Below are 23,068 nucleotides of genomic sequence, written 5' to 3'. Positions count from 1 at the left end.
TCTTGCTCACTGGCCTGTGCCTAACTAGGTTTCTTGTATAGCCCAACCCCCGACTCCCCAACCCACTATGAACAGTGCTGCCCCCACAGTGGGCTGTGCCTTCTGCACCAATCTTAAACAAGATAATTCCTTGAAGACACGGCCACAGGGCAAGTTGATTAAGGAAATTATTCAGCCGAGGTTTCCCTTTTATAGGTGGCTCTAGGTTTTGTCAAGTTGACAGAAAAGCCAGTATACCCACTGCACAAGAGACAAACACCAAAGTCACTGAATTTATTGAATAGGGATAAGGGAAACTACTTTTCCAGACTTAAGGGCAGCCATGTGTGGAGAGAAGGAAAAGAGAGGAGGCAGAGAGGAAATATTTATTTGGTTAAAAGACATTAAATATTGAGGACAAGGTATAGGTTCTTAGGAGAGGGGCACACTTAGGTGTCTTCACAGTGACTATATAGAGGCTGGAGAGATAGCTCAGTGGTTAATTGCACCGCTGCCCTCCCAGAGGACCTGGGTTTGATTCCTAGCATCCACATGGCGGCTCACCACAGTCTGTAACTGTAGTCCCAGGTGATACAGCTCTCTTCTGGCCTCCATGGCCTCCCTACAGTACATGCAGGCAAAATACTCTTATACACACAAGTTAAAATAATAATAAAAAATCTTTTTTTTCTTTTTCTTTTTTTCGGAGCTGGGGACTGAACCCAGGGCCTTGCGCTTGCTAGGCAAGCACTCTACCACTGAGCTAAATCCCCAACCCCATAAAAAATCTTTTAAAAAGTGAGCTAGCAATTTTTTTAAAAGTAACTCTATATAGGATTCTTTTAAAGTCACATAGCTTAAAGGATGTCATTTACAACAAGGTTGAAAGTTTAAGCAAAATATAGGTCAAAGTACACGAGCTGGTTTACCTATTCTGTCTCCTCTTGTAATAGAACCGTGAGGTGGCTTTGGAAGCCCATTATTTCGAGTCAGGCCGGCCAGGAGTGCTGATGTACTAGGCAAGGCCACAGCGCTCTGGCTGGATGAGCACAACTGGCCATTTCTAGCAACCTAGTGTGAGTCTAGGAAAACACTGTCTCCGTTGGCTTCATTAACAGTGTTGAGGATTCTTGACTCAGCCAGCAGGAAACTCAATAGATCCCCGGGCAAAGGGCTTCCTTCTCTTCCTGAGGTCCCTGAGTTGTCACTGACCGTCTGTCCTGCCTCATGCACGCTTTGTGTCAGCACAGTGTTGAACTGATTACTCGTGTCTGTTTGTTTGGTCTGGTGCCTAGTGGGAAAGCAGTGGATGAGTGTATGGGGGGTTCTTTCTGGGCTTTGTATGTTCGTTTTTGTGCCAGCACCACACTGTCCTGATTACTGTTCCTTGTAAGAAGTTAGAAGTCAGGAAGTATGTGTTCTCTTTCTCAAGATTGTATTGGTTATTTGGGTTCCCTTGGGTCTCCAGATGAATGGGAGGATTATCTTCTTACTTTTCGACAAGGAAGCCAGGTGAGACCGTCCTGTGCCTGCTTTTTCACTGAGCACTATATCCTGGAGTGCTCCTACAAAGACTGTGTAGACATCTCCCTTCCCATTTGTCCGCAGAGTCGTTCTCAAGGGCGAGGCCAGTCATCTGGGGCAGTGGGCTCCATCCTCATAAGATGCTACAGGCAGTTCTGTAGCCACAATTAGAATCCAAATTGAATTAGCCGTCTGCTGGACTCTTCTTTAGGGTTTTGCTCCTGCTCTCTGCGTGTGTGCATGCTTGCGTGCAACTGTATCTCCCTGCATTACATGACCCCAGGAGGCTTGCTTCCTTTGCCTCCTGCCACAGTCCCTTAGTCCCTTAGATAGAAAGTGAGCTCATGTAGTGGGCTGATTAGAAATGGAAGTCAGTACTAAAATAGCCAGGGTTTTGTGGCCTGATTGCCAAATGTGACTGGGACCCTCTCCAAGCACTCCAGTGCACATGTGAATCTGCACAATGGGAGGGGCTGGCTCCCTCATCAGGGTGGCGGAAGCAGAGGATAATTTCATCAGAGATGACAACTGGGTTCCATGACAATGGCTTTTAGAGGGTTCATAGCTCTGAGAATGAGCTGGCAAGAAAAAGATAGGCCTCAGGAAGGAGCTCAGTACCCGAGTGACATGTGGTACTGAGTGTTGGGAATGGCGACTAAGAGCAAGGCCACATCAGGGTGAAGGCAGCAGGAAGACATGTTGAATAGGGAAACCTGGGTCTCGCTCGCTCTCTGAGCCAGGAGCTGCATGGTTCACCAGAGCCAAGATAGTTACTGCTGGGCGCTGCTCAGCTCCCAAGCCACACCACACAGGCAGAGTGAGGGGTGATGCTTCAGACCCTGCCCATGTGTGGGCTGAATGTACAGGTGAGTTCCAACCTCTGTCTGTCTGAGCTAGGAAGCATGCATACCTCAGGCGAGCTTTCTGGCCCAGGTCCTCTAGGGCAAGGGACACCTGGTGGCCTTGGAAACCTCAACTGTGCCTTTAACCCCTCTGGGCTAGAAGGGTTCCAGATGCTACCCCTGCTACAGAGCCTCTGAATATCTGGTGAGAGAATGGGTGATGGAGCATTAGGTCTCCCATTAGGAGTCTGTTTCTCTGAAGCCTGCCTTGGGATGAAGGAGACAGGAGCCATGTGTCCTCTGAACTTCTCTCACGGATTGTCATCTTCATGCCATCTTGCTCCTTACTCTCAAATACCAACCTGAAACAGTGGCACCGCCCCCAGTGACCTCACCACACTCCCAACACATAGTCCGAGGAGTTCAAGTGACTACTCCCTTATCCCCACAGTGACCCTGGGGCAGATCAGTATGCCTTTTCCCGATAAGGAACCTGAAGCAGAGAGATCACAAATCACTCCCAAGGCAGTGTGGAGAGAAGCTGGTTCTTGAGCCCAAACTGGTACTCCACGTAGCCTGATGTTCTGCCAGGCGCCATCCAGATGTTTGGCGGCTGTTCTTCCTTTCCAGTCCCATTGGTATGTCCCCCCTGGGACAGGAGAGACGGCTCAGTTAAGGCCTCCCAGAGGACCGAGTGCAGTTCCCAGAACCTGTGTCAGGAGGCTCACAACTACCTATAGCTCCAGTTCCAGGGGCTCCAACGCTCTCTTCTGGCCTCCACATATATCACACCCACCACCCACCCATTCACACCCACAAGTGAAAATTAAAATTAATCTTAAAAAGAAGTCTACCCTGACTAGCCTTTACTTCCAGGGTTTCTTAGAGCTGTGAAAAGCAAGCAGTGATGTTTCCAGAAAATAATGTAGTTCCAGAAGCAGCTCTTCTGCCTTTCTAGCTCTCATTGAGTTGGAGGAGCCAGCCAAGGCCTCTGCCTGCTCTCATTAGTCAATTCCACTGTGTCCAGCAGCTCCCTGGGGGAGGAGCTCATGCTGGTGTTTTCAGTAACCGAGGCATATTCGGCTTTAATTGCATGCGTGGTGTAAAAACAAGAGCACCATTGTTATGCTATGTTTTTGTTTTCTTTTCAAAGCTCTTTACTTTTTAACCTTTACTAGCCTTTAACAGACCTCCCGAGTAAATACTGGGTATGTGGCTGGAATGATGCTTGAGTATGAATGGATGGATGGGTAGATAGGTGGATGGACAGGTAGGTGGAGAAATGGATGCATGGGTGTATACATGCATGTCGGCGCCTGCACCGACACAGTACCGAGAATCGGGCGAAAGCCTGTGGGATTAAAGAAACACACACACACACATATACAGGTTGTTCGTGTCAAGCCAGGAGAGGAAGAGAGAGAGAGAGAGAGAGAGAGAGAGAGAGAGAGAGGAGAAGAGCATCCTGTAGCTTTATTCACCACTTATATACCCAAGTTCTCCAGGTAGAAAATATATGGGAAGCACAGTGGGAAACCCTGGCTCCCGACTACCTGGCTCGTGACTTCAGTAACAAAACGAGACCTGAATTAATTAGGGAGAAATCCCAGAAGACCAGCCTAAATCTCAAGGACAAAGGCTGAGGAAGCAAAAGGCAGAAGTAAATTGACCACCACCCAGGTGTGGCCTAGGTGTGTCGGTTCCACATGCATCAGCCGGGCTCAGCAGAGGTCATGCAGTGGAGACACCGGGTGTTTACTCAGGAGATACTTGGTCTTTTCTTCCTGTGCCGTAAATTCATGGGAGAGGCTTTTGTCCAACAATCTCATGACTATGGCAGTAATCTTAACTGTGGCCATACAGTCACAAAGCGGCCAGGCCCAAATCCAATATGGTTCCCTACACATGCAGAGTTGGGTGGGTGGGTGGGTGGGTGGATGGATGGATGGATGGATGGATGGATGGATGGATGGATGGATGAGTAGGTGGGTGGGTGGACAGGTAGGTGGAGAAATGGATGCATGGGGGCATACGTGCAGAGTTGGGTGGATGGATGGATAGATGGGTAGATAGATGGGTGGATGGGGTAGGTAGATGGGTAGATGGGTGGGTGGGTAGATAGAGAATAGAAGGATGGGATGGATGGGTGAGTGAGTGGGTATGAATGTATTGGTAGGTGGATGTGCAAGATCTATATCAATAGATGACTAGAGTCGTAGGTGGGTGGTACGTGAATGGATGGGTGGTGTGGGAGGATATCTCTCATAGCCTTCTTGAGTTGGTGACTGGCTCTGTGCTTTGGGATATGAGCATTAAAAGAACAGTCACAGGATACCCTGCACACTATGGCCTTTCTTGGTCCTACCCATGACAGCATCCCTGAAAGGACCCTAGAGGACATGATTGTATGTGATAATAAAATGAATACAAGCATCTCCCTTTCCCAAGCATTTGCCTGGTTCTGAGCTAAGCACATTTATAGATCTGGAATCCTCAGTAACTATGCCATGTACAGTCATTTCAGCAGGGGAAATGCCCCAGGGTCACATAGTTTGTAAAGACTCACTCCATGAACTGGGCATAGGGCCCACACCTTTAGTCCAAGAACTCTAGGAGCAAAGGCAGGTAGATCACTGTGAGTTCCAGGCCAGCCTGGTCTACAGAGTAAGTTCTAAGAGAGCCAGGGCTACACAGAGAAAATCTCTCAAAAAAACCACTCACCCATATCCTCCAAAATATCCTGACTCCATGATCTGAGCATGCTGCAGTTCAACATAGTCACCTACTTGCTTGCGCTGGTTCTTCTCGGAGCCTTTTCCTAAATATGGGAGTCCCAGGGTGGGATTCTGAAACCACCTGATTCCAACATCACTTGTTTGCACCCCATAGGAGCTTCGTGAAGCTTTTCTTTCCTGTGGACTGGAACTTTAATTTTTTCAAAGCCTACTTTTAATGATGGTTCTTAAATGCTTCATCCTCTCTGTTATCCCACCACCCCAGAGGTAGTGGAAAAGAAAGGATAGGGGGGAGTGGACCTGTTTAGAGAGGTTCTTTGGAGCAACTCCTGGCTGTTCAGTTCACAGGTCAGTAGTGGCCCCTTGATCCACTTGGAAACACTTCACGGATACCAGCAGTCCAGTTCAGTAGAGTTGGGATAGCAAACAAGAATCAGCAGTGGTGACACTACCTACTAGAGACAGCCAGGCCTCAGCCTTGGCTTGAGTCAGCAGGAGGACCCAGGAGAAGTTCTTGGCTGTGCCTCTCTGAGGAAAGCAAAGATCAGCGAAGACTCAAGACTCACAGGCATTGCACAGCGAGCTCTGTAAGCAAGGCTAGCTCTGCTTCCGTCACTGCCCAACAAGTCCTACTTCTACCCTCCAAGCAGCACATGTCCTGCCTCAGCACGTCCTGCCTCAGCACATGTCCTGCCTTAGCACGTGCGTCTGACTCAGCTGACATCACTCTGACAATCAGCCTGAGTGAGGAAGTAGCAAGATACTGCAGCACACGACCAGAAGGGTTTTTTTTTTTGGTGTGTTTCTTTCTATGGAGTCCTGATCAATGCAGCTCAACTACGCAATGTAAGGTGAACCAATACGTGCGTGTCATTAACAAAGAATCCTTCATCATGTGTTCTTTCACGAGTTTGCTTTAGCAGAACATCCTCTCTCCTGTGTCTGCTTCAGGGAAATGTTTCCTTCATGAGTCTGCCTTAGTCACTCACTCGTGTCCACTTCAGCTAAACGTGTTTGCCCCAGCAAAACACCAACCAACTTTCCAAAGAACCCTTAAGTTCCCACTTCAGTGGACACTGACCAGGACTACACATGCAGGGATCTGATAACAGACTAGGTTCACATACCACGAGTTTTGGAAGTGTGAGCTCACTGGAGGCCTGCTGGAGGCTGTGTGAGCTTCAGGCAGGCATGAACAACAGGCATGGCTGCCTGGTCTGGGCTGCTGGCCACAAAGAAAAACCCTACTGAATGCATTTAACATAACTAGCCGAATGGGTACCTCAGTTCAGCCTTTCCACTTTGTCAGGCCCAGCTAGGCAGAAGCGCAACCTATTTTATGATACTTTTTTTTTTTTTTTTGGTTCTTTTTTTCGGAGCTGGGGACCGAACCCAGGGCCTTGCGCTTCCTAGGCAAGCACTCTACCACTGAGCTAAATCCCCAACCCCTTATGATACATTTTTAACTAGTTCATGTCATTTATTGACATGTATCCCCCTGCCCCCTCCAGCTACCCAGCACACACACACACACACACACACACAAAACACACACACACACACACACACACACACACACACACACACACAAAATACTGCCTGGATAGCTGGCTCTAGAGGAGCAGTCAACCCTCTGAGGATGATGTGGTTGATGGCTGTACCTCCCTGCTCAGCATTGTGCGAGCATCACATGTCACTGACAGGGAAGAACTAAATTCAAATTTAGAGTGGTTTCTACTGCAAACATCATCCTTCCACCATTCTAAAATTGAAAAATTTCAAGTTGAGTTGAGAGCCATCTGCAAATAAACACACACACACACACACACACACACACACACACGCACACACACACACATGCATGTACACTACATACCTGTGTACACACATACATATTTATATTCAGGACACAGAAGGGGGTGGATAACTTGCTCCCAGAACTAGAGCACCAGCGTGAGTATTTGCCCTTTGGCATCCTGCTCACCCCTTTTCCCTTCTCCCTTCTCCGCTGCAGCAGAGTTCATCTGAGCACCTGGGTCAGGCACAGCACACCAGGAGCCCAGAGGGGCAACCCTAGCAACTGGGATGTGGATGTGTGCAGGGGTGAGGTCTGCAGAGAGGGGAGAGAACTTTCCTGCTTGCTTCCTCTGCCTGGCTACTGAACACCGAGGTTTGAGATGTGATGACTTGGAAACAAAGGATGATAAGACGAAGAGTCATTGGTGCCCTCGTACTGTACAGTCTGTATCTTTGGGAGAGGCCAGGCTGAGCACACAGTGAGGGTGAAGGACTGCCTCTCCTTGTCTTGCCCCTTGAGATGACCCTGTGGAAGTTCCTGGTGGAGACACGAGAGTGCCAGGGGCCACCATTTCTAGGGCTCCTTTGTGGATGGTAGCTTGTATCTTCCTGAGTAATAGGTGCCTTTGGAACTGCACGATAGGATGCACAGCTTCCGGGAGGGCCTGAGAACTGAGCCCCCACATTTAGGCATGACTGCCAGCCTGTTAGTCACTCCATCCTGCCTACACTGAGGGAAGGTAGAAATCCTGCCAACAGCCCTGAGATGTAGCAGACCCGCCTGGCCCCGTTGCTGCACCCCCTACAGTTCACCTTCCTTGGAACTGGGCTGGGCACTCAGGCCTGCTTTTCCCACCCTTCCTGTACCAGCAAACACCTCACCTCACCTCTCACTCTTGTTCTCGGCCCTTCATGCAGGTAGCAAGGTGGGAGCAGAGAACTCGCAAGCTGAGCAGAGCCTTCGGGTCCCCTTACCTAGCCTGCTATTCCCTGGGCAGCATCATCCTGCTTCTGAACATCCTCCGCTCCCACTGGTAAGCCTGGGCCTCCATGAAGGCTGGCGTCCGTGTGAAAGTCATGGTCAGGAGATGGAGGGCCGGCAGGTTCACCAGTGTTTGGGAGTTCTGTCAGAATGTCAGAGAGCATTGCTCCTAGAGGCCTCAGACTACTGTCCTGAATCTCTGTTGGCAGAGACATCCTTGTGATCTTGGATGTGACATTTCATTGTCCAATGATAGGGGCAGCTTGGGCAGAGGAGACAGAACCTATTGAAATTTCCCCTTGCCTGTATCCCCAGAACTCCTTCTATGGCATACCGAGACAGGACATAGACACTGTGGCAAGGAGTCCTTAGGGACCAGGAACCATGCTTAGACCATCCTTAGGAAGCTTGGGCCCAGGACATATTACCTTCCTGCCAGCAAAGAAAATGGCCAGAGCAGTTGTGGTGTAGGTAACGAGGGCAGGAAGCAGAGCTGAGCCGTGCACCATGGAGTCTTGGGCTGTGCAGGAGGGCAGTGGGATCTGTTTTTCAGATGTAGCTCAGGACTTGCATGGCCACTTGTGAGGCTTGGGTTCGCTTCCCATCCCAGGAAGCCTGCGTACACAGGCCTTGTACACAACAGGCCACAGAAATAAAGAAGGTGCTTTAGGAAATAAAGAAGGTGGTGTAGGGAGTCCTCATTCCTGACTTGCTGTTGCACTTTAGAAGTTGAGTGCCCAGAATGTACTGTGGCTGGCCCTGAGGGGAGTCCCTCAGATAGGGCATGCACATCTGATCTGTCCACCTCACTCATTCTGGCTTGGCTCTGTGGGTACAGGATGCACCATGAGGTGGCTGTCTAGTTACCCGATGTCTGGTGTATGGGAAGCCAGGCAGGGATAGGGGTGGTGGGCCCGGCATACTCCCGTTCTGTAAGCATTTGACCCAAGCTTCCCCATGGCAGGACACCCTGACTGAAAACTCTTGAGGTTTTTTCCCATTCTTGTGGGCTAGGAGTGTGGGGTGGGGCAAGGGTCCTACTCAGCTGGTCTGTCTGTCAGAACCTCATCTGTGCCTCATGGCCTTGAAGGTTTAGGCTACTCAGTGTCTCCTGGCTGGACAAGTGCTACAAAGGTTGTCATCCTTAGGGGAATGGCTCCCGTGACACATATCCTGAGTTGTCTGGCACATGAAGACTCTTTTGTAGGGTGGCCTTGACCATCCCCATGAGAGGATAAAAGTGTGGCTTTAGGCTGTCCCTCTAATTCCCTCCTTTCTGCTCACCACTCTCCAACATGATGAAGTCAATCTAGTCTGGGAATGCTGTCTCTGTGAGCTTGGCCAATCAGCTATTCCCTTCCTAGCTCCTTCAGAAATGGGTGCCACTAGGTACCTGGCATCTTCAGGCTCCTCAGGCAACCCAGAGAGCCCATGTACATCCTAACTTGGATACTGCCAAGTCAGAGGCTGTTCCCCTGACACCTCAGAGAGTCACTTAAGCTCTTACTCCACCCAGCTCTGCCCATCCCCAGTGCAGGGCCCCAGCTGTGAGAAGTCCTTCCTGGGGACACTTCTCACTTGGTCCTATAGGGTCTCAGCACTCATTCAGTCGTTTTGTGGGGTTTATACTTAAATGTCTTTGTTAGGATGAGGTCTCCTGACAGACCCAAATCAACCCAGTCTGTAACACACCAGCTTCAAGCCTGGCTGGTCTCTGACTTCTCTGCTTTCTAAAATCTCCCAGCTGTAGACAGATCGTTTAATTGCTCTGGGCTCTGCTTGGCTTCATAAACCTCAAACTCTGGTTTGTTTTGTTTGTTGTTTTTGGCCAGGGTCTCGCTCTGTAACCCAGGCTATCTGGAACTTACTTTATATAAACCAGGCTGGCCCTGAGTTTGTAGCAATCCTACTTCCTGAGTTCGGGGACTAGAGGCGTGAGCTGCATGTCAAACTTCCTTGCCTCACTCTGAGGACTCCGCCTGCCAGGCTTCAGATGGAGTCTGTTTTCCTTCCCATAATGCAAAACCCCCAGGGAAGAGGCTACTAGGGTCAGAGATACTGGCCTGCTACTGCCCTGCAGAAACGTTCCCAGCAGGCCTCATTCACCGGTGGTTCAAGGCCGTTTCTGCTGCTTCCTCTGCAGCTACAGACCCCAAGGAACACCCCTGCAGCACCCAGAAAGTTGGAGAGGAGTGGCCCTGGAGAAGTGGGGTGGATACTGGTTAAAAATGCAGACTAGGCAGACCCTGGGGCTTCTGGGATCTACTTCCTGGGACTGGGCCAGGGGAGCAGCCTTGGAATGCGCCTAAGCTTAGTATCCTAGGCAAACAGCAGCCAAGGATTTAATGTGCCCCACTGGATAAGGAGAAATCAGGCAAGCCCTGGGCCTCTGTCCATTTTCAAGGGTTTGGTTCAGTGACTTTAAACAGTGATGTTTTATAATGGTTACTACCACCCATATCCAGAACCCTCTTTATTTTATAAAGTTGAAACTCTACACCTTTTAAGCACTGGACCAGGCTGACCCTGGTCCCCCACTCTGCTTGTGTCTCTCATGTCACTCTCATGTCACTTCTCCTGGAGCTTTGTGTAGGAGGAGTCAGGGTGTGTGACCAGCTTACTGTACTCAGCCCAGTGACCTCAGGCTGGAGTGCGTCTCAGAACTTTCTCCTTCCCGGGACTTTGTCATGTCCGGCCGTGTGGGTTAAGCCAGTTCTGCTCATCCATCCACCGGTGACACTTGTAGCTCCACTGAGCAGTGCAGCTGTCGGCATGTCATGCCAGCGTCTGAGTATCTCCTTAGTCTCCTCAAGAGTGTTCTTAGGAGTGAAGTTTTGCACCACGGGTCGCTGTTCACGCTTTAGGAACCCGTCACCTGTTCTCTACAGTGGCCGCGCTACCCTGCATCCCACTGGCAGCTTCAGAGTGGTCCAGTTTCTCTACACGCCTGCCAACACTGAGCCCTCTGTCAAAAGACAGTGACCATCATAATAGAAGGGAAGCATTTTGCTTTCACTGATATAGGAAGGTATCCCAAGCATCCCTGGCTGAAGAGCCTTCTCTGGATTCCAGTGTGAATCAGAGCCTGCCTGGGGAAAGTCCTTGGTCAGCCTCAGCTCTGCCCCTTAATGCTGGTGACCCTGAGCAGGTTCCCTCCGTGAGCTTTGACTTCCTCCTCTGAAATGGACTGGTAGCTACTCCCAGGAGGAAAGTAGGAGCCAGGGTAGGCTCATTGGCATGGATGCCTGCATGTGAAGGGACTGACTTAGTGGGGTCTGGAGGGTGGTGCCATGATGGCACCACAGCCCAGCTTGGGCTAAGTTAGACACCATGGGGAGAGGGGTCAGTGGGTACAGTGAACTGAGTACCTGTGGTGCCAGCTACCTGAGAGACTGAGACAGGACTAATGATTGAACCCAGGAGGTCAAAGCCATCCTGGGTCACATAGAAAAATATCTTCTAGCTGATACACGGACCCTTAGCAAGAGCAGGTGAGGGTGCTTCTGTGCCTGGACCAGGCACTTTCTCAAGCCCTGGACTCCAGCAGAGGGCTGGGAAGACCCTGTCCCTTGGTTCCCTGGTTATACCTTCTAATCTAGTCCCCCTAGTGTCTCACTGTAACCCATGTATAGGTGTGTGTTCTGGGGAGATGTTCAAGTACACACACACACACAATCTAGTACACAATGGGGTGACACTTGGTTGTTCCCAGCTTTGTGCAGTCCCCCTGTTGTCTGATTCTCAAACATTTTCTCCATCCTAGGTGGTAACCTATGCCTGTGAGGTGGTACCACCTCCCATTGTCCTCTGCAATGCCAACCTACCCAGTCTCCTGGAGTCAGCCTAGTGCCTGTTTCTGTTTGTGGTCCTGGAGACCAAGCCCAGGCTTTATACTGCTAGGCAAGTGCTGCACTGCAGGCCACATGCCAGCCCTTGTTCTGGAGACTCCCTCTGACTTTGTCCATGTCACTTGGGGTGATATGACCCCAGATGGTTATGTGTCTTATTAAGTCAGCTTGGTAGGAGAACACGTGTGTGCTTGAGCCAAGTCAATCTTCTTGTGATGCCAGGGCTCCACAGGAGGTGGTGAGTCCCTAGGACTCACTGTGCATCAGCTGGCCAGCACTAGCTGGTGATCTGGAAAGAGAGCAGGCAGAATAAGCTAACTTGTTATTTGAAGCTTAAGGCAAAGTCTAGACTCAAGGAAGTGTTTAGGAAAGCACTGTTTGCTCTTGCTGTGCTCTGGCTGTGTCTTGAGAGAGGAGGGAGCCTAATGGCTTGGGAGACATCCATTGAAACCCCTTCCCCAGCACCCCCATCTCCTGCCTGCAGCCAGTCTCAGGTGCAGCCCACTCATGGGCCACAGGCTAAAGAAAGGCCCCTGGGCACAGTGTGGACACAGGGAACCACTAGAACCTGGCTTGTCTCCCTGCTGTCTCTTAATGGAGATCCCTGACCATGGCTAGAGAATCAGAGGGGAAATCTGAGTCGTGGTTTTTGTTTTTGTTTTGTTTTGTTTTGTTTTTGACCCCAGAGAGGGGAGAGGGAGGCCAGCTAGAATGGTACCCAGGTAGAACTGTATCTGTCCCCTCACCTGAGGCCCCAACGCAGCCTGGAGTTTTGAGTAACAGTGATATGTGCATCTCATGACAGGGCTGGGGACCTGCTTGCTCACAGGACAGGAGAAGCAGGGCCAGCCAGTGGCCAGACTTCCTCCTATCCACACTGCTGCCTCTCTCCTGACACTTGGAGTGAGTGCTGCTGGGCTGAGGGAAGCTTGGAGAAGGTGCTTTGACTAGTGCAGTGTGGTAGCCGTGAATTCCAGCCCTTGCTCTGGGGACAATGTGGCTGAGATGATTGATAACTTACTATGCTCTATGTTAGGAAAATAAGCCCACCAGATGCCTAGTTCCCTGATCTTACTTGACTGAGCTGGACTGTGAAGAGAAGCCTGAGGGGAGAGAGTTCAGGCCATCCCATGTATGGCTGTCTGCAAATGCAGCCCACTGGTTAAAGCCATAGAAGCACGGGCAGGACAACCTCTCTGGAGCTGTGCACACTCAAGTGGCCATGGTCTGGCGTGAGGAGCAGAGTACAGGCAGCCTCCAGTCTGTCTCATTGTTGACTGAAATTTCAGTCCAATGCAAAACATGGAACTCAAGGGGCTGGAGAGATTGCTCAGTGGTTAAGAGCACTTGTTATTCTAGAGGCCTCAGATTCAATTCCCAGCCCCCACCTGGTGATTTGTGACCATCTGTAACTCCAGTTCCGGGGGATATGACTTCTGGCTTCCACAGGCACCGGGCATACAAGTGGTACACAGACATACATGCAGGCAAAACACTCATACACATAAAATTTAAATAAGAAAACAGAAGCCAAAGCCCAGGAATGAACTCCATCCCTGAAACCCCAGTGCAGAGTAGCTCTGAGGGAAGAATTGCTCCTGTTACCCGGCTCTGCTGTGGAATGTGGCCACAGAGCTCCTTGCTCCCTGTTGATTCTCCCTGTGGGATGGGCTGTGCTTTCATGGTACATGAAAGTGTAACCAGCCACCCGAATTAGGCACCAATTCTAGTGAGCCTCTGTATCATGTGTAGGCTACCAAGGTAGGATGAGACACACTCCCTACTCTCTACCACCTACACACACACACACACACACACACACACACACACACACCCCTATACACATACAAACACATACACTCCTACACACACATACACATACACATACCCACCTACACACACACACCCCTACACAGACACACCTACATATATGCAGATACACACCCCTACACACACACACACACACACACACACACACACACACACACACACACACACACATACACTCCGTCTTGGCAGCCTGAGCTAAGACCGATGGTGGACTTGGCTTATTTGCCCTACTCTAAGCACACCCACTGGAAGAAACTGGAGGTATAAACAGAGCCAGGATAAAAACAGGACCATCCTTAGGCACAGGGGCAGGACTGAGCCTTTGAGATGTCTGCTAAGGGCTCCAGACCTTGTCTGCAATCTCCTTTCTTCCCAGCTAGGCCAGAAGTCACTGGCAGGAAGGTCATTTCCAGCAGAGTCTCCCTCCGGAGAGACCCTCAGTCTCTTGGTCCTCTGCTGCACCTCATGCATACATTTCCTAGTTGTGCAGCCCCTTCCAAACACCTCTTGTTCTGCACTTTCTCTGAGCCTTAAGGTATTTAGTTCTAGCCATTCCTTAAGCTGGAGTAGTCTCTATAACATCCCTACCATGCAGGTTCTTCCTCAGTTCTCAGCTGAGCTTCTTGGAGCTGGCAGCTCTTGTGGCCACTGATGACGTTCCCGAGAACTCAAGACAAGTGGCCAGGGCTGGCCAGAAAGAGACCCACAGGCTGTCTGTCCTCGATTCAGGTAGACGGAGCTCAGAGGCTTCTAGGCGGTTGGAGCTTCCCAGCCTGTTGAAGAACCAACCCTTCTCTCTGTGCCATGGGTCCTTATGCAGTGTAGTCAAGAAGCAAGTAGCCTCCATGGCCTTTGTCTTTCCTTCTCTTTGTCTTTCCTTCTCTCCCATCTACCTCCTGGCCTGTACTGAGAGCCAACAACAGTTTCTGAGAGCTGAACTCAGATTGGTAGGAAGAATTCCAAGGGGGCAAAATTTAGTGTGGTCCAGGAATAGAATTACAGTACCTACCTTCCCCAGTGCTGAATGTGTCCTGATGAAAGAGAAGAAGCCTCTGGGTGGAGGCAGATGGCTACATGGGTAGATGGATAAGTAGGTATCTGGGTCTCTAGTGACTAGGTTAATGAATGGAAGGAGAAGGGTGGGTGGATGTGTTGATGGGTATGTGTAGAGACTGGGGAAGACAGGGTAAGTGGGTAAGTAGGTGGGTAGGTAGGTGGATGAATAGATGGATGGACAGACGGGTGGGTAGATGGGTGGGTGGACGTATAGGTGGATGGACAGATGGGTGGGTGGGTCAGTGGTTTGGGGGAACCTATAGAGAGAAGTCTATGTAGTTGCAGTGTAACTAATCTCCACATCTCCTGATTGTGGACAAAATGGAAATGTGCTGTGCACAAGTGCTGGCCTTGCACATCCTCCTTTTTCTGCCCCTGGCACATTCAGTGCTTTCTCTTGTCACTGGCCACACCCTCCTGGCTAGGCTCAGACCCATTACCAGCCTGCTTCCCTGAACCCTCCACCCTCTCCAGTGCCAGTGCCAGAGAACCTGCCCTCCATGGCCACTGACGCTGCCACCGTTCAGTCCCTCTGCTCAGACTCAGAGCCTGCCAGCACTTGGCCACAAAGCCTAGTTGAGGAGAGGACATAAAGGGCCCTTAGTGGGACTTTTAGTTTCCCAGGTGTGGCCTGGCCTGTGCAGGAGCCAGGGCAAGCTAATGAGTAGTGTGGGGCACAGCCAGCGTCAGGCCTGGGTCTGCAGGGAGAATGGGTTCATCGCTGCACACCGCATATGCCGAGCTCAGATCTCTTAAGTGTTGGGCCTGCTGCCTGCCCTGCCCTGCACAGGCCAGACTCAGACCCAGGCCTGCTGAGCACTGTGCACTGCACATGTGCCTGTTCTTCATGAGCTTAATCCCCGCTTGCTGTGCAAGTCGACAGGACCTGAGTGTGATGGCCCTTGGACTGGCCCACGCTAGCATGTATGAAGCCATAAATGGCTTTCATGATGACCTATTTCTAAAATTAAGGACAATTTGTATATATGTCAGAATCTGTGACTTCTTGTTAAGAAGATAAGAAACTGGGCCTTTGGTCTTGCTCTGTCCTCAGGACACTAAAGATGAAGCAGTTCATGCGGGAGCCTAGGCCCTACCTGCAGCGCCTCTGTGGTACTGAGCACATGATCCTGGGGCTGACAACTCTGCCGTACATGCTATGACATGCTGTCTCTCCATGTCCCCTGCTCTACAGCTTCACACAGGCCATGATGAGCCAGCCCAAGATGGAGGGCCTGGATAGCCACACCATCTACTTCCTGGGCCTTGCACTCCTGGGCTGGGGACTCGTGTTTGTGCTCTCCAGCTTCTATGCACTGGGGTTCACTGGGACCTTTCTAGGTAAGACCCGGAGGTATGGGATGACTGTGGGCAAGTTCACTGGGGCTCAGGGAGGAGCAGAGTCCAGTGGCTGCTGTCTGCTACCTCTGGCATGCCTTGAGAATCACGGGGTGGGGGTGGGTCCCCACTTATCACAGCTAGGACTTTCAGTTTTGTTCGCTCATCAGACTCTGGGCATCAGGCTGCTCCCTGAGAGACAAGGAAAGACCCTAGTCCTGGTTGATGGGCCCAGAGTGCCCTCCTGGACTCAGCTCCACTTGAAGAAGGCTCTCAGTCCTTGTTAGATGGAGGGTGCAGGCAGCAGTGCTGGAGAGGTGTGGCAGAGGGCAGACTGCAGTGCCCACAGTGGTGGTCAGGACCAGATGGGGAAAGTGAGCAGAGGAGGGTCTGAGGGGTGCAGGCAGCGCTAAGGTGACTTTGGTAGAAGTGGCCTAGAAAGCAGAGGGTCTGGCAAGCTTAGGAAGTAGGGCAGAATGGCTCCTCTCCTGTGACTCAGCCTGAAGCAGGTTTCTGTGCCACCCACTGTCAGGCTCCACTGCCCCGCTTCCTGCTTCCCCCCCAGTGGTCCCTGGGCAGCCTCTTGGACTTTTGTACCTTTTGTCCCTGACAATGACAGCACCAGTTTCTACTAGGCCCCTCCTGCAGTGCCCCTCTTGTTGGGCTGGCTGTCCTATTTTCTGCGCAGGACGAAGCTGCATTGTTTTTCTGGTCTAATGGGGTGGGGGTGGGAGGACAAAGGAGGGAAAGGCTGCCCTGGCCCAGTGGAGACACTCACCAGGTAGAGACCTGGACCAGATAGATGCCTTGTTCTGTGAGAGTGGCCCGGTTATGCATGCAGAGGGGGTTGGGTGACCAGCCGTCTGATAGTTTCCCCTTATGTCAACTCCCCTGGGCTGACCTCTAGAGTGACAGGAAGCATATGGTGGGCAGGCTGGAGCCACAGCTAACATGTCCTAGTTTGTCGCTGTGAGAAATACCATGACCAAAAGCAACCTGGGAAGGAAGGATATACTTGGCTTAAATGTCACAGCCCCTCACAGTCCGTCGCTGATGGAAGCCAAGGCTGGAAATTTAGACAGGAACTGAAGTAGACTATGGAGAAACACTCCTTACTGCCTTGCTTTTAGAGGCGTGCGTGCTCAGCCATCTTTCTTACACAACCCAGGACCACCACCTCCCTCCTCCCAGGTGACTCCAGTCTGCATCAAGCTAACAAAACAAATGCTGACACCCAAGCCCCTGGCCAGCCCAAGGGAAAGAATAAGGCCTGGCTCAGGCCTGGGGGTGGGGAATAGATAGGAAGGGTAGGTGGGGGGAGGGGCAGAGCCAGGCAGATGGGAAGGGCTCTGAAGGAGGGAGGGAGGGAGCTACTCAGGAAGCAGCTGTGCAGCTTCTAAAGAGAGGGACAGGTAGACACAGAGGCATCTTGTGGGGAGAAGGAGGAGGCCAGTGTATGGGGGCACAAAAGAGGAGAGGACCAAGCTGAGAGCATCTCAGTGCCCAGCTCACGTGTGGAGCTCCTGGGAAGGCTCCCATCATGGATGCCTTGGGCTCGGATCCCACTGTTACCTGGAAGCCTCCTGGGGCACCTCCCCTGCAGCTCCTTCAAGGCTCACTAGGTGTTGGCTTCAGTAATAACATGTCCAAGGACACAGCAGGCTGAGTGAGCCTCATGCCCACCCCATCTCATCCACAGGTGACTACTTTGGGATCCTCAAGGAGTCCAGAGTGACCACATTTCCCTTCAGCGTGCTGGACAACCCCATGTACTGGGGAAGTACAGCCAACTACCTAGGCTGGGCACTTATGTGAGTACTTGTGGCCCTCAGGACTCTAGGTGTCCTCTTCCCACAGCCTCCTGACCTCCCAGCACACGTAGGTTCCTCTGCCATGCTGCATGCATGTTGCTCCTTTGACTGGAATGCACCTGAATTCATCCCGAGTCTATTCTTCCAAACCCAACTGGTGGTGTCCCCTCCTCTAGCAACTCCTTCCTGCCTCCTCTGGGTTTCCCAGGCCCTGAGTCAGTGATCAGTGGCCTGCCTGTCTTAGCCTCCTTTCTTCCGGCAGAGCCATACACATGCCCCTTTCTATCACCAGTAGTGCCTGGTGCCCGAGAGTAAAGGTCATTCTGAGCTTGGAGTGGCCAGGTTAGGCTCTCAGGAACACGTGACACCTACCAGTGCCTCCAAACAGCACTGATGCGCAAAGGCCCAGCAGACTGGGCATGAGGCCTTCATCTGAGCGCTCGTTAGAGATGCATCATGGCAGGAGACGCTGACTCAGCAGGCTGCCCACAGCCCCTGCTCTCTCCAGTCCTCTATCTCCCCAGCCCTGTAACAAGGAGTGGGGTACTCTGGGCTCCTTGATCTGGGCTCAGTGTTATCACCTGCCATTGGGGCTGTCTTGTGTATCCTGGGTTATTAGGAAGTCAAACTCTGGATCAAGGTTTCCATGAAGATAGGCCAGTATAGGGAACCAGCTGACAGGATTGTTCATGCCCACATCACCAACTCCCAGCAGATCTTTGAACTTGCATTGACCATGGTGCTGCTAGATGAGGCAGGAGGGGGTATTTGCCCATAGCACCTAACCCCTGCTGGAGAGCTTGTTGTCTAGAGCAGTTGGGAGCACTCTTACCCATCCCATCATCTTGGATCAAGACAGGGAAGGTTTGTCGTGTCTTCCCACAGCCTTTTGCTGGGGCCATATCAGTGGCTGTCATAGGCAATTGGTTTAGGAATCATGACGGAAGGAATCATCCTTTCCCATGAGAGGTGGGGAAACAGGTGGAAGACTGCACTCACCTCAGGGCGTATACACATCTGGGGCAGAGATGGCCTTGGTACTTAAGTTCCTGGCTCCAAGGCATAGCCAGCGTTGCCAGCTTCTTGTATAGTACTGAACTGTGGTGTACAGTGGCTACTGTGGTAGCCAGTGTTGTATTAAGGGCTCTCCCTAAGGAGCGAGGTTTCATTAGCCAGCCACCAGAGTCTTTGCTGACCTACAGATCCCCGTGTGGCCAGAACCACAGCTGAACCATGTCTGGGGACAAAGCGCTTATTTAGCTCGGATGGATAGGAGGACATCATGGCTACAGTCCCTCTGAGGCCAGGACACAGACATCAGGAGCTGTTCCAAGTTCCAAGTTGAAAGGGACAACAAAGACAAAATACTAATTTAGAGCCCAGCTAAGCTAGGCACAAGTTGAGACCTGAAAGAGTTGGGGGAGAAGTTCCCCTCAAGGCCTGGGGCAGTGGCAGAAGGGGTGGCCAGACCATAAGGGTGACTGAGCCTCGTGATCTGTGCTGTGCAGTAGAGGTGTCCTGTGTCCCTGCCCCTCCCAAGCAGATGCATGGACAGACTGGCCAATGTGAGGTCCATGAGGGCATTTCGGAGCGAGCAAGATGGAGGGGCTCTATCAGAGCCACACATTCTCATGCCCTTTGCCCTTTGCTGGACTAGATGTGTAATGGGGTCAGTCAAGGAGAGCAGATCCTATGGTTACCTCAGGCCCATTTCTGTCCCTTCTGGTTTATTCCTTCCCTGCTGAGGTGGATGGAGCAGTCCAGGCCCTGCAGGAGCCAGAAGAGCCAGAGGTAACCATAGAAATAGACTGGGGCAGCTCAGCAGCAGCTATTTCTGGAAATCTGAGGCAGACATGCTTGGGCTCCTCCCTGCTGTCACTAACAGGCTGTCTGTATTCATTGGCAGAGTGAGGTCAGAGACTGGTCACCTGCAGAGAGCCATGACAGAAATGCTGGGTACATTCTGCAAGGACCCCTGTCTGTGGGCTAGGATGCTGAAGTTCAGCTCAGAGGCTGGGGTAGTATCAAGCGGGTCTTGTGTCCTATGCCCCTGCCCTCCCAGACATCACATGGACAGACTGGCTAGTGTGAGGTCCAAGTGGGTCTTAGGGAGCAAGACTGGCAAGGGCCAGTGTGAGGCTGCTGGCTCGGGGGGTGGGGGTGGGAAGGCTTTGCTGTGGGAAGATCTTTCCCACAGCCCAGGCCACCCTGGGTAGTGGCTACCAGCTGCACCCGTGTGTGGGCCAGAGCCTAGGTGGCAAAGTCTGTCCAAGAGGCCATGTGCTCATGGCAGCCCTGGGTTGGCTTTCTTACCAGAGACTTATTTCCTCAGAACACTGGTGGGCAGTGAACGTGTTCCCTGTCCCCCGGCCTGGGTCTCAGCACACGAAGAAGCAGCGACTGCCTCACAGGGGCATTGTTGCCTTCCTGTCTCCCTGGGCCTCTCTAGAAAACAGACCTAGGAGGGGGCACCACCAGGCTTAGCTCACCCACCAGAGGAATTCCAGCATCAGCAGGGACCACACTCTATGTTGGCAGGAGCGCATGGTCCTTCCGACTGACGGTCTGTCTGTCTACAGGCACGCCAGCCCTACAGGCCTGCTGTTGACGGTGCTGGTGGCACTCGTCTACGTGGTTGCTCTCCTGTTTGAAGAGTGAGTAGATGTGTGGTTGGTGTCATGGGCATTTAGACCGAGCCTCTCACTTGGAAGCACTTCCTTCATGTGGTCTGGCAAGCCTCACAGGCTTGAGAGGCTGGGAGTGGGAGGGTGCACACTGGTACCCGAGACCTAGGCAGGCTAGGAGGTGGCCCCAGTCGCTCCAGGACCCTCTTTGCTCTTTGAAGCCTCTAGGCAAGCTCTGGTGACAGTGGGAATGTGGGTCTGTGGAGCAGCCATCTCCTGGCACAGCCTACTGCAGCGTTTCCCTGCCCGCAGGCCCTTCACTGCGGAGATCTACCGGCGGAAAGCCACCAGGTTGCACAAAAGGAGCTGACAGGGCCATGAGGGACCTTTGGAAAGCCGGACTGGCCTCCCGGCTGACCCAAGCAACAACCCTTCTCGGGGAGAGCAGCGCTGGCCATTGTACCTGTGCCTTGGAAACCAGTCATGGGGGTCTCAGGCATTATGTCATGTGACTGCTGAGACCCCCATCCCCACCAATCCCTGACACACTAATAAAGGCTTTGTGACCTCAGCACCTCTCTGGTCCCATTCCCATCCTGGTCCCAGGAGTGGGTTTGTGAGGGCTGGGCAGGGCAAGGGGCAGCATCCCTTGAGGGCTTCTGGGCTGGATTGGTTTGGCCTTTTCTTTCCAGTCCAGCCTCTCGTGCTGTCTAGGATTCACAGAGAACTGTCAGAAGACCTCAACAACAGAACTGGCTGCAACCACAGCCTTTCCTAGGCAGCAGACACCCTGGTCACCTGCAATTCATGCCCTGGCACTCCCAGGACATGCCCTTGATGCCTAGAACCCAGTCCAGCAGCCACCAACCCAAGAGTGGAGGTGTCCTAGTTGAGTAGTGTTTCACACAGTGGCAGTGGCAGTGGCAGCATGAGTTCCTCACCACCCACCCAATATTCTGGGTTCCCAAATGAAAGACACACAGGCACACACACACACACACACACACACACACACACACACACAGAGGCACGCAGGCACACACACACACACACACACACACAGAGGCACGCAGGCACACACACACACACACACACACACACACACAAAACCTTATTTAATATGCCTTAATCGGCTCAATGACTGGGCCACTTCCAAGCCTCCATACTAGCACACTCTCCCCTCCGATATTCCTGAATTATTACTTACCAAATTCCATCCTGGCCACCTGGACCCAGGCCTGCAGCCCTGCTGGGCCATGATTCCTGTCCCTTATATGTTGGCTGTTTCTGTCCTGCCCTTCTCAGGCCTGGCCCTTCTCCTTTCCCATCAAGGCAGTTTTCAATTCTCCTTCCTCTCTGGGTCCCTTTACCCGAGGATCCTAAAATCCCGCCTCTGTCTCCCTGCCCAGCCATTGGCCACCGGCAACTTTATTTATCAGTCAAAGCTAACGGGGGACAGGGACCCTCGGTGTCTTACATCTTATGTGTGGATTCTCGTACAATTCTGCGAATCCAATTAACATAACACAAGTGTTAGACCAAATCCACAACTCGAGGGTCTATCAGATTAAACAGCACGGTCAGTTCCACCGAGATTGACGCCTAAAGGCAAGATATGGCGGCCACCCCTACAGTCTTCTGAGCTGTGTGAAATTCTGCTGAGAGACTGGATGTGTGAGGCTGAGCTTTTGCCACTTTGTGGGCTCCTCTCGCACCATTCTCCACCCTTTTCCTTCTACCCTTTCAACCACCTAACTCTGGACGAGGGGAAAGGAGGATAGAGAGGAAAGAAAAGAGATCCCTGGATAAAGTCAGGGGTTGGAAAGGGAGCAGTGCTATCCTTAGACCACTTCCTGTTGACTGGGGGCCTTGGAGCAAGTTTGATCCTTGCCGTCAGGATCTCGGATTTCTTCTCTGCACATGGCTACTTAGCAAACAGCCACCAAACCCACCTGCTGGGGCTCTAGCCTTTGCAGACTCTGAGAAGTCCCTCAGAATTCCAAACATCACAGGGTGGCAAAAGCCACACCCCTTCTGGAGCACGAGGCAAATCGTAGCTGCTGTGGGCAGTCTGAAGCAGATTGTGCGACCCATATCCCATACCTGGGATTAAAACAAAAACATTCTTATATTTCTGTGGTTTCCAAAAGAAAAGAAACCCAAAAGAAATCCCAGAATTCTCACTACAGGGATGTATTAGGCAGAGCACAAGTGACCAAGAAGGTGGGGTCACAAGTTGACACTCAGGCATCAGAGGGAGCCAATGAATAGCCTTCCTCTGCTCTCTGTCACTATGTGGCCATTAGCAGCCAGAACCGCCCTGACCTTCAGGCCTCCGGGCTTCTGATGGATGACTTAGGGACAATTGTCCCAACTCACCAGAGACCCTCATCTCTTTAGTCTCAGCTGCGTGCCTTTGCCAGGGTGCCTCACTGGCCCAGAAAACCCTGTGAGATTTGGGGATCCAGAGGATCAGTCTATGCCTATTCCAGCCCTGGGCTATCCAGTCCTGTGGGCTCAAGAGACAGACAGCATCTAAGACTGCTGCCCTCCTGACACCCTGTTCTTGTCACCCAGGAGCCTGGCCAGGGCTTGCATGGGCTTTTACAAGCACCCAGGCTTACCATCCACTGTGGACAGGTCCCCTGCCTCACATTTCCAGGCCCTTTGAGGCCTGGGCTCCCCATCTCAGGCCAGAGCAT

At 51.9% G+C, this 23,068-nt stretch overlaps 1 protein-coding gene across 15 annotated transcripts in view; it reads left to right on the top strand.

The window, feature by feature from the left end:
• Positions 1-20,937, top strand: part of Pemt (phosphatidylethanolamine N-methyltransferase) — a 73,877-nt gene extending 52,940 nt beyond the window's left edge. For 11 of the 15 annotated variants that reach the window (XM_087569962.1, XM_087569952.1, XM_087569961.1 and 8 more), the window contains 5 exons: positions 7,796-7,911; positions 15,789-15,934; positions 17,631-17,742; positions 20,322-20,396; positions 20,679-20,937. In XM_087569962.1, coding sequence (XP_087426088.1) covers positions 7,796-7,911; positions 15,789-15,934; positions 17,631-17,742; positions 20,322-20,396; positions 20,679-20,736 — 507 coding nt within the window. In that variant the 3' untranslated portion in view covers positions 20,737-20,937. The remainder of the gene's footprint in view (positions 1-7,795; positions 7,912-15,788; positions 15,935-17,630; positions 17,743-20,321; positions 20,397-20,678) is intronic. The other 4 variants (XM_087569964.1, XM_087569965.1, XM_087569963.1 and 1 more) reach the window with 2 other exon arrangements.
• The last annotated feature ends 2,131 nt before the right edge of the window (positions 20,938-23,068 follow it).

The sequence above is a fragment of the Rattus norvegicus genome, chromosome 10, assembly GCF_021556685.1.
Source record: "Rattus norvegicus strain SHRSP/BbbUtx chromosome 10, alternate assembly SHRSP_T2T, whole genome shotgun sequence".
Lineage (NCBI taxonomy): Eukaryota > Metazoa > Chordata > Mammalia > Rodentia > Muridae > Rattus > Rattus norvegicus.
The sequence above is the reverse complement of the archived record's forward strand: the minus strand, read 5'-3'. Positions and strand labels throughout refer to the sequence as shown.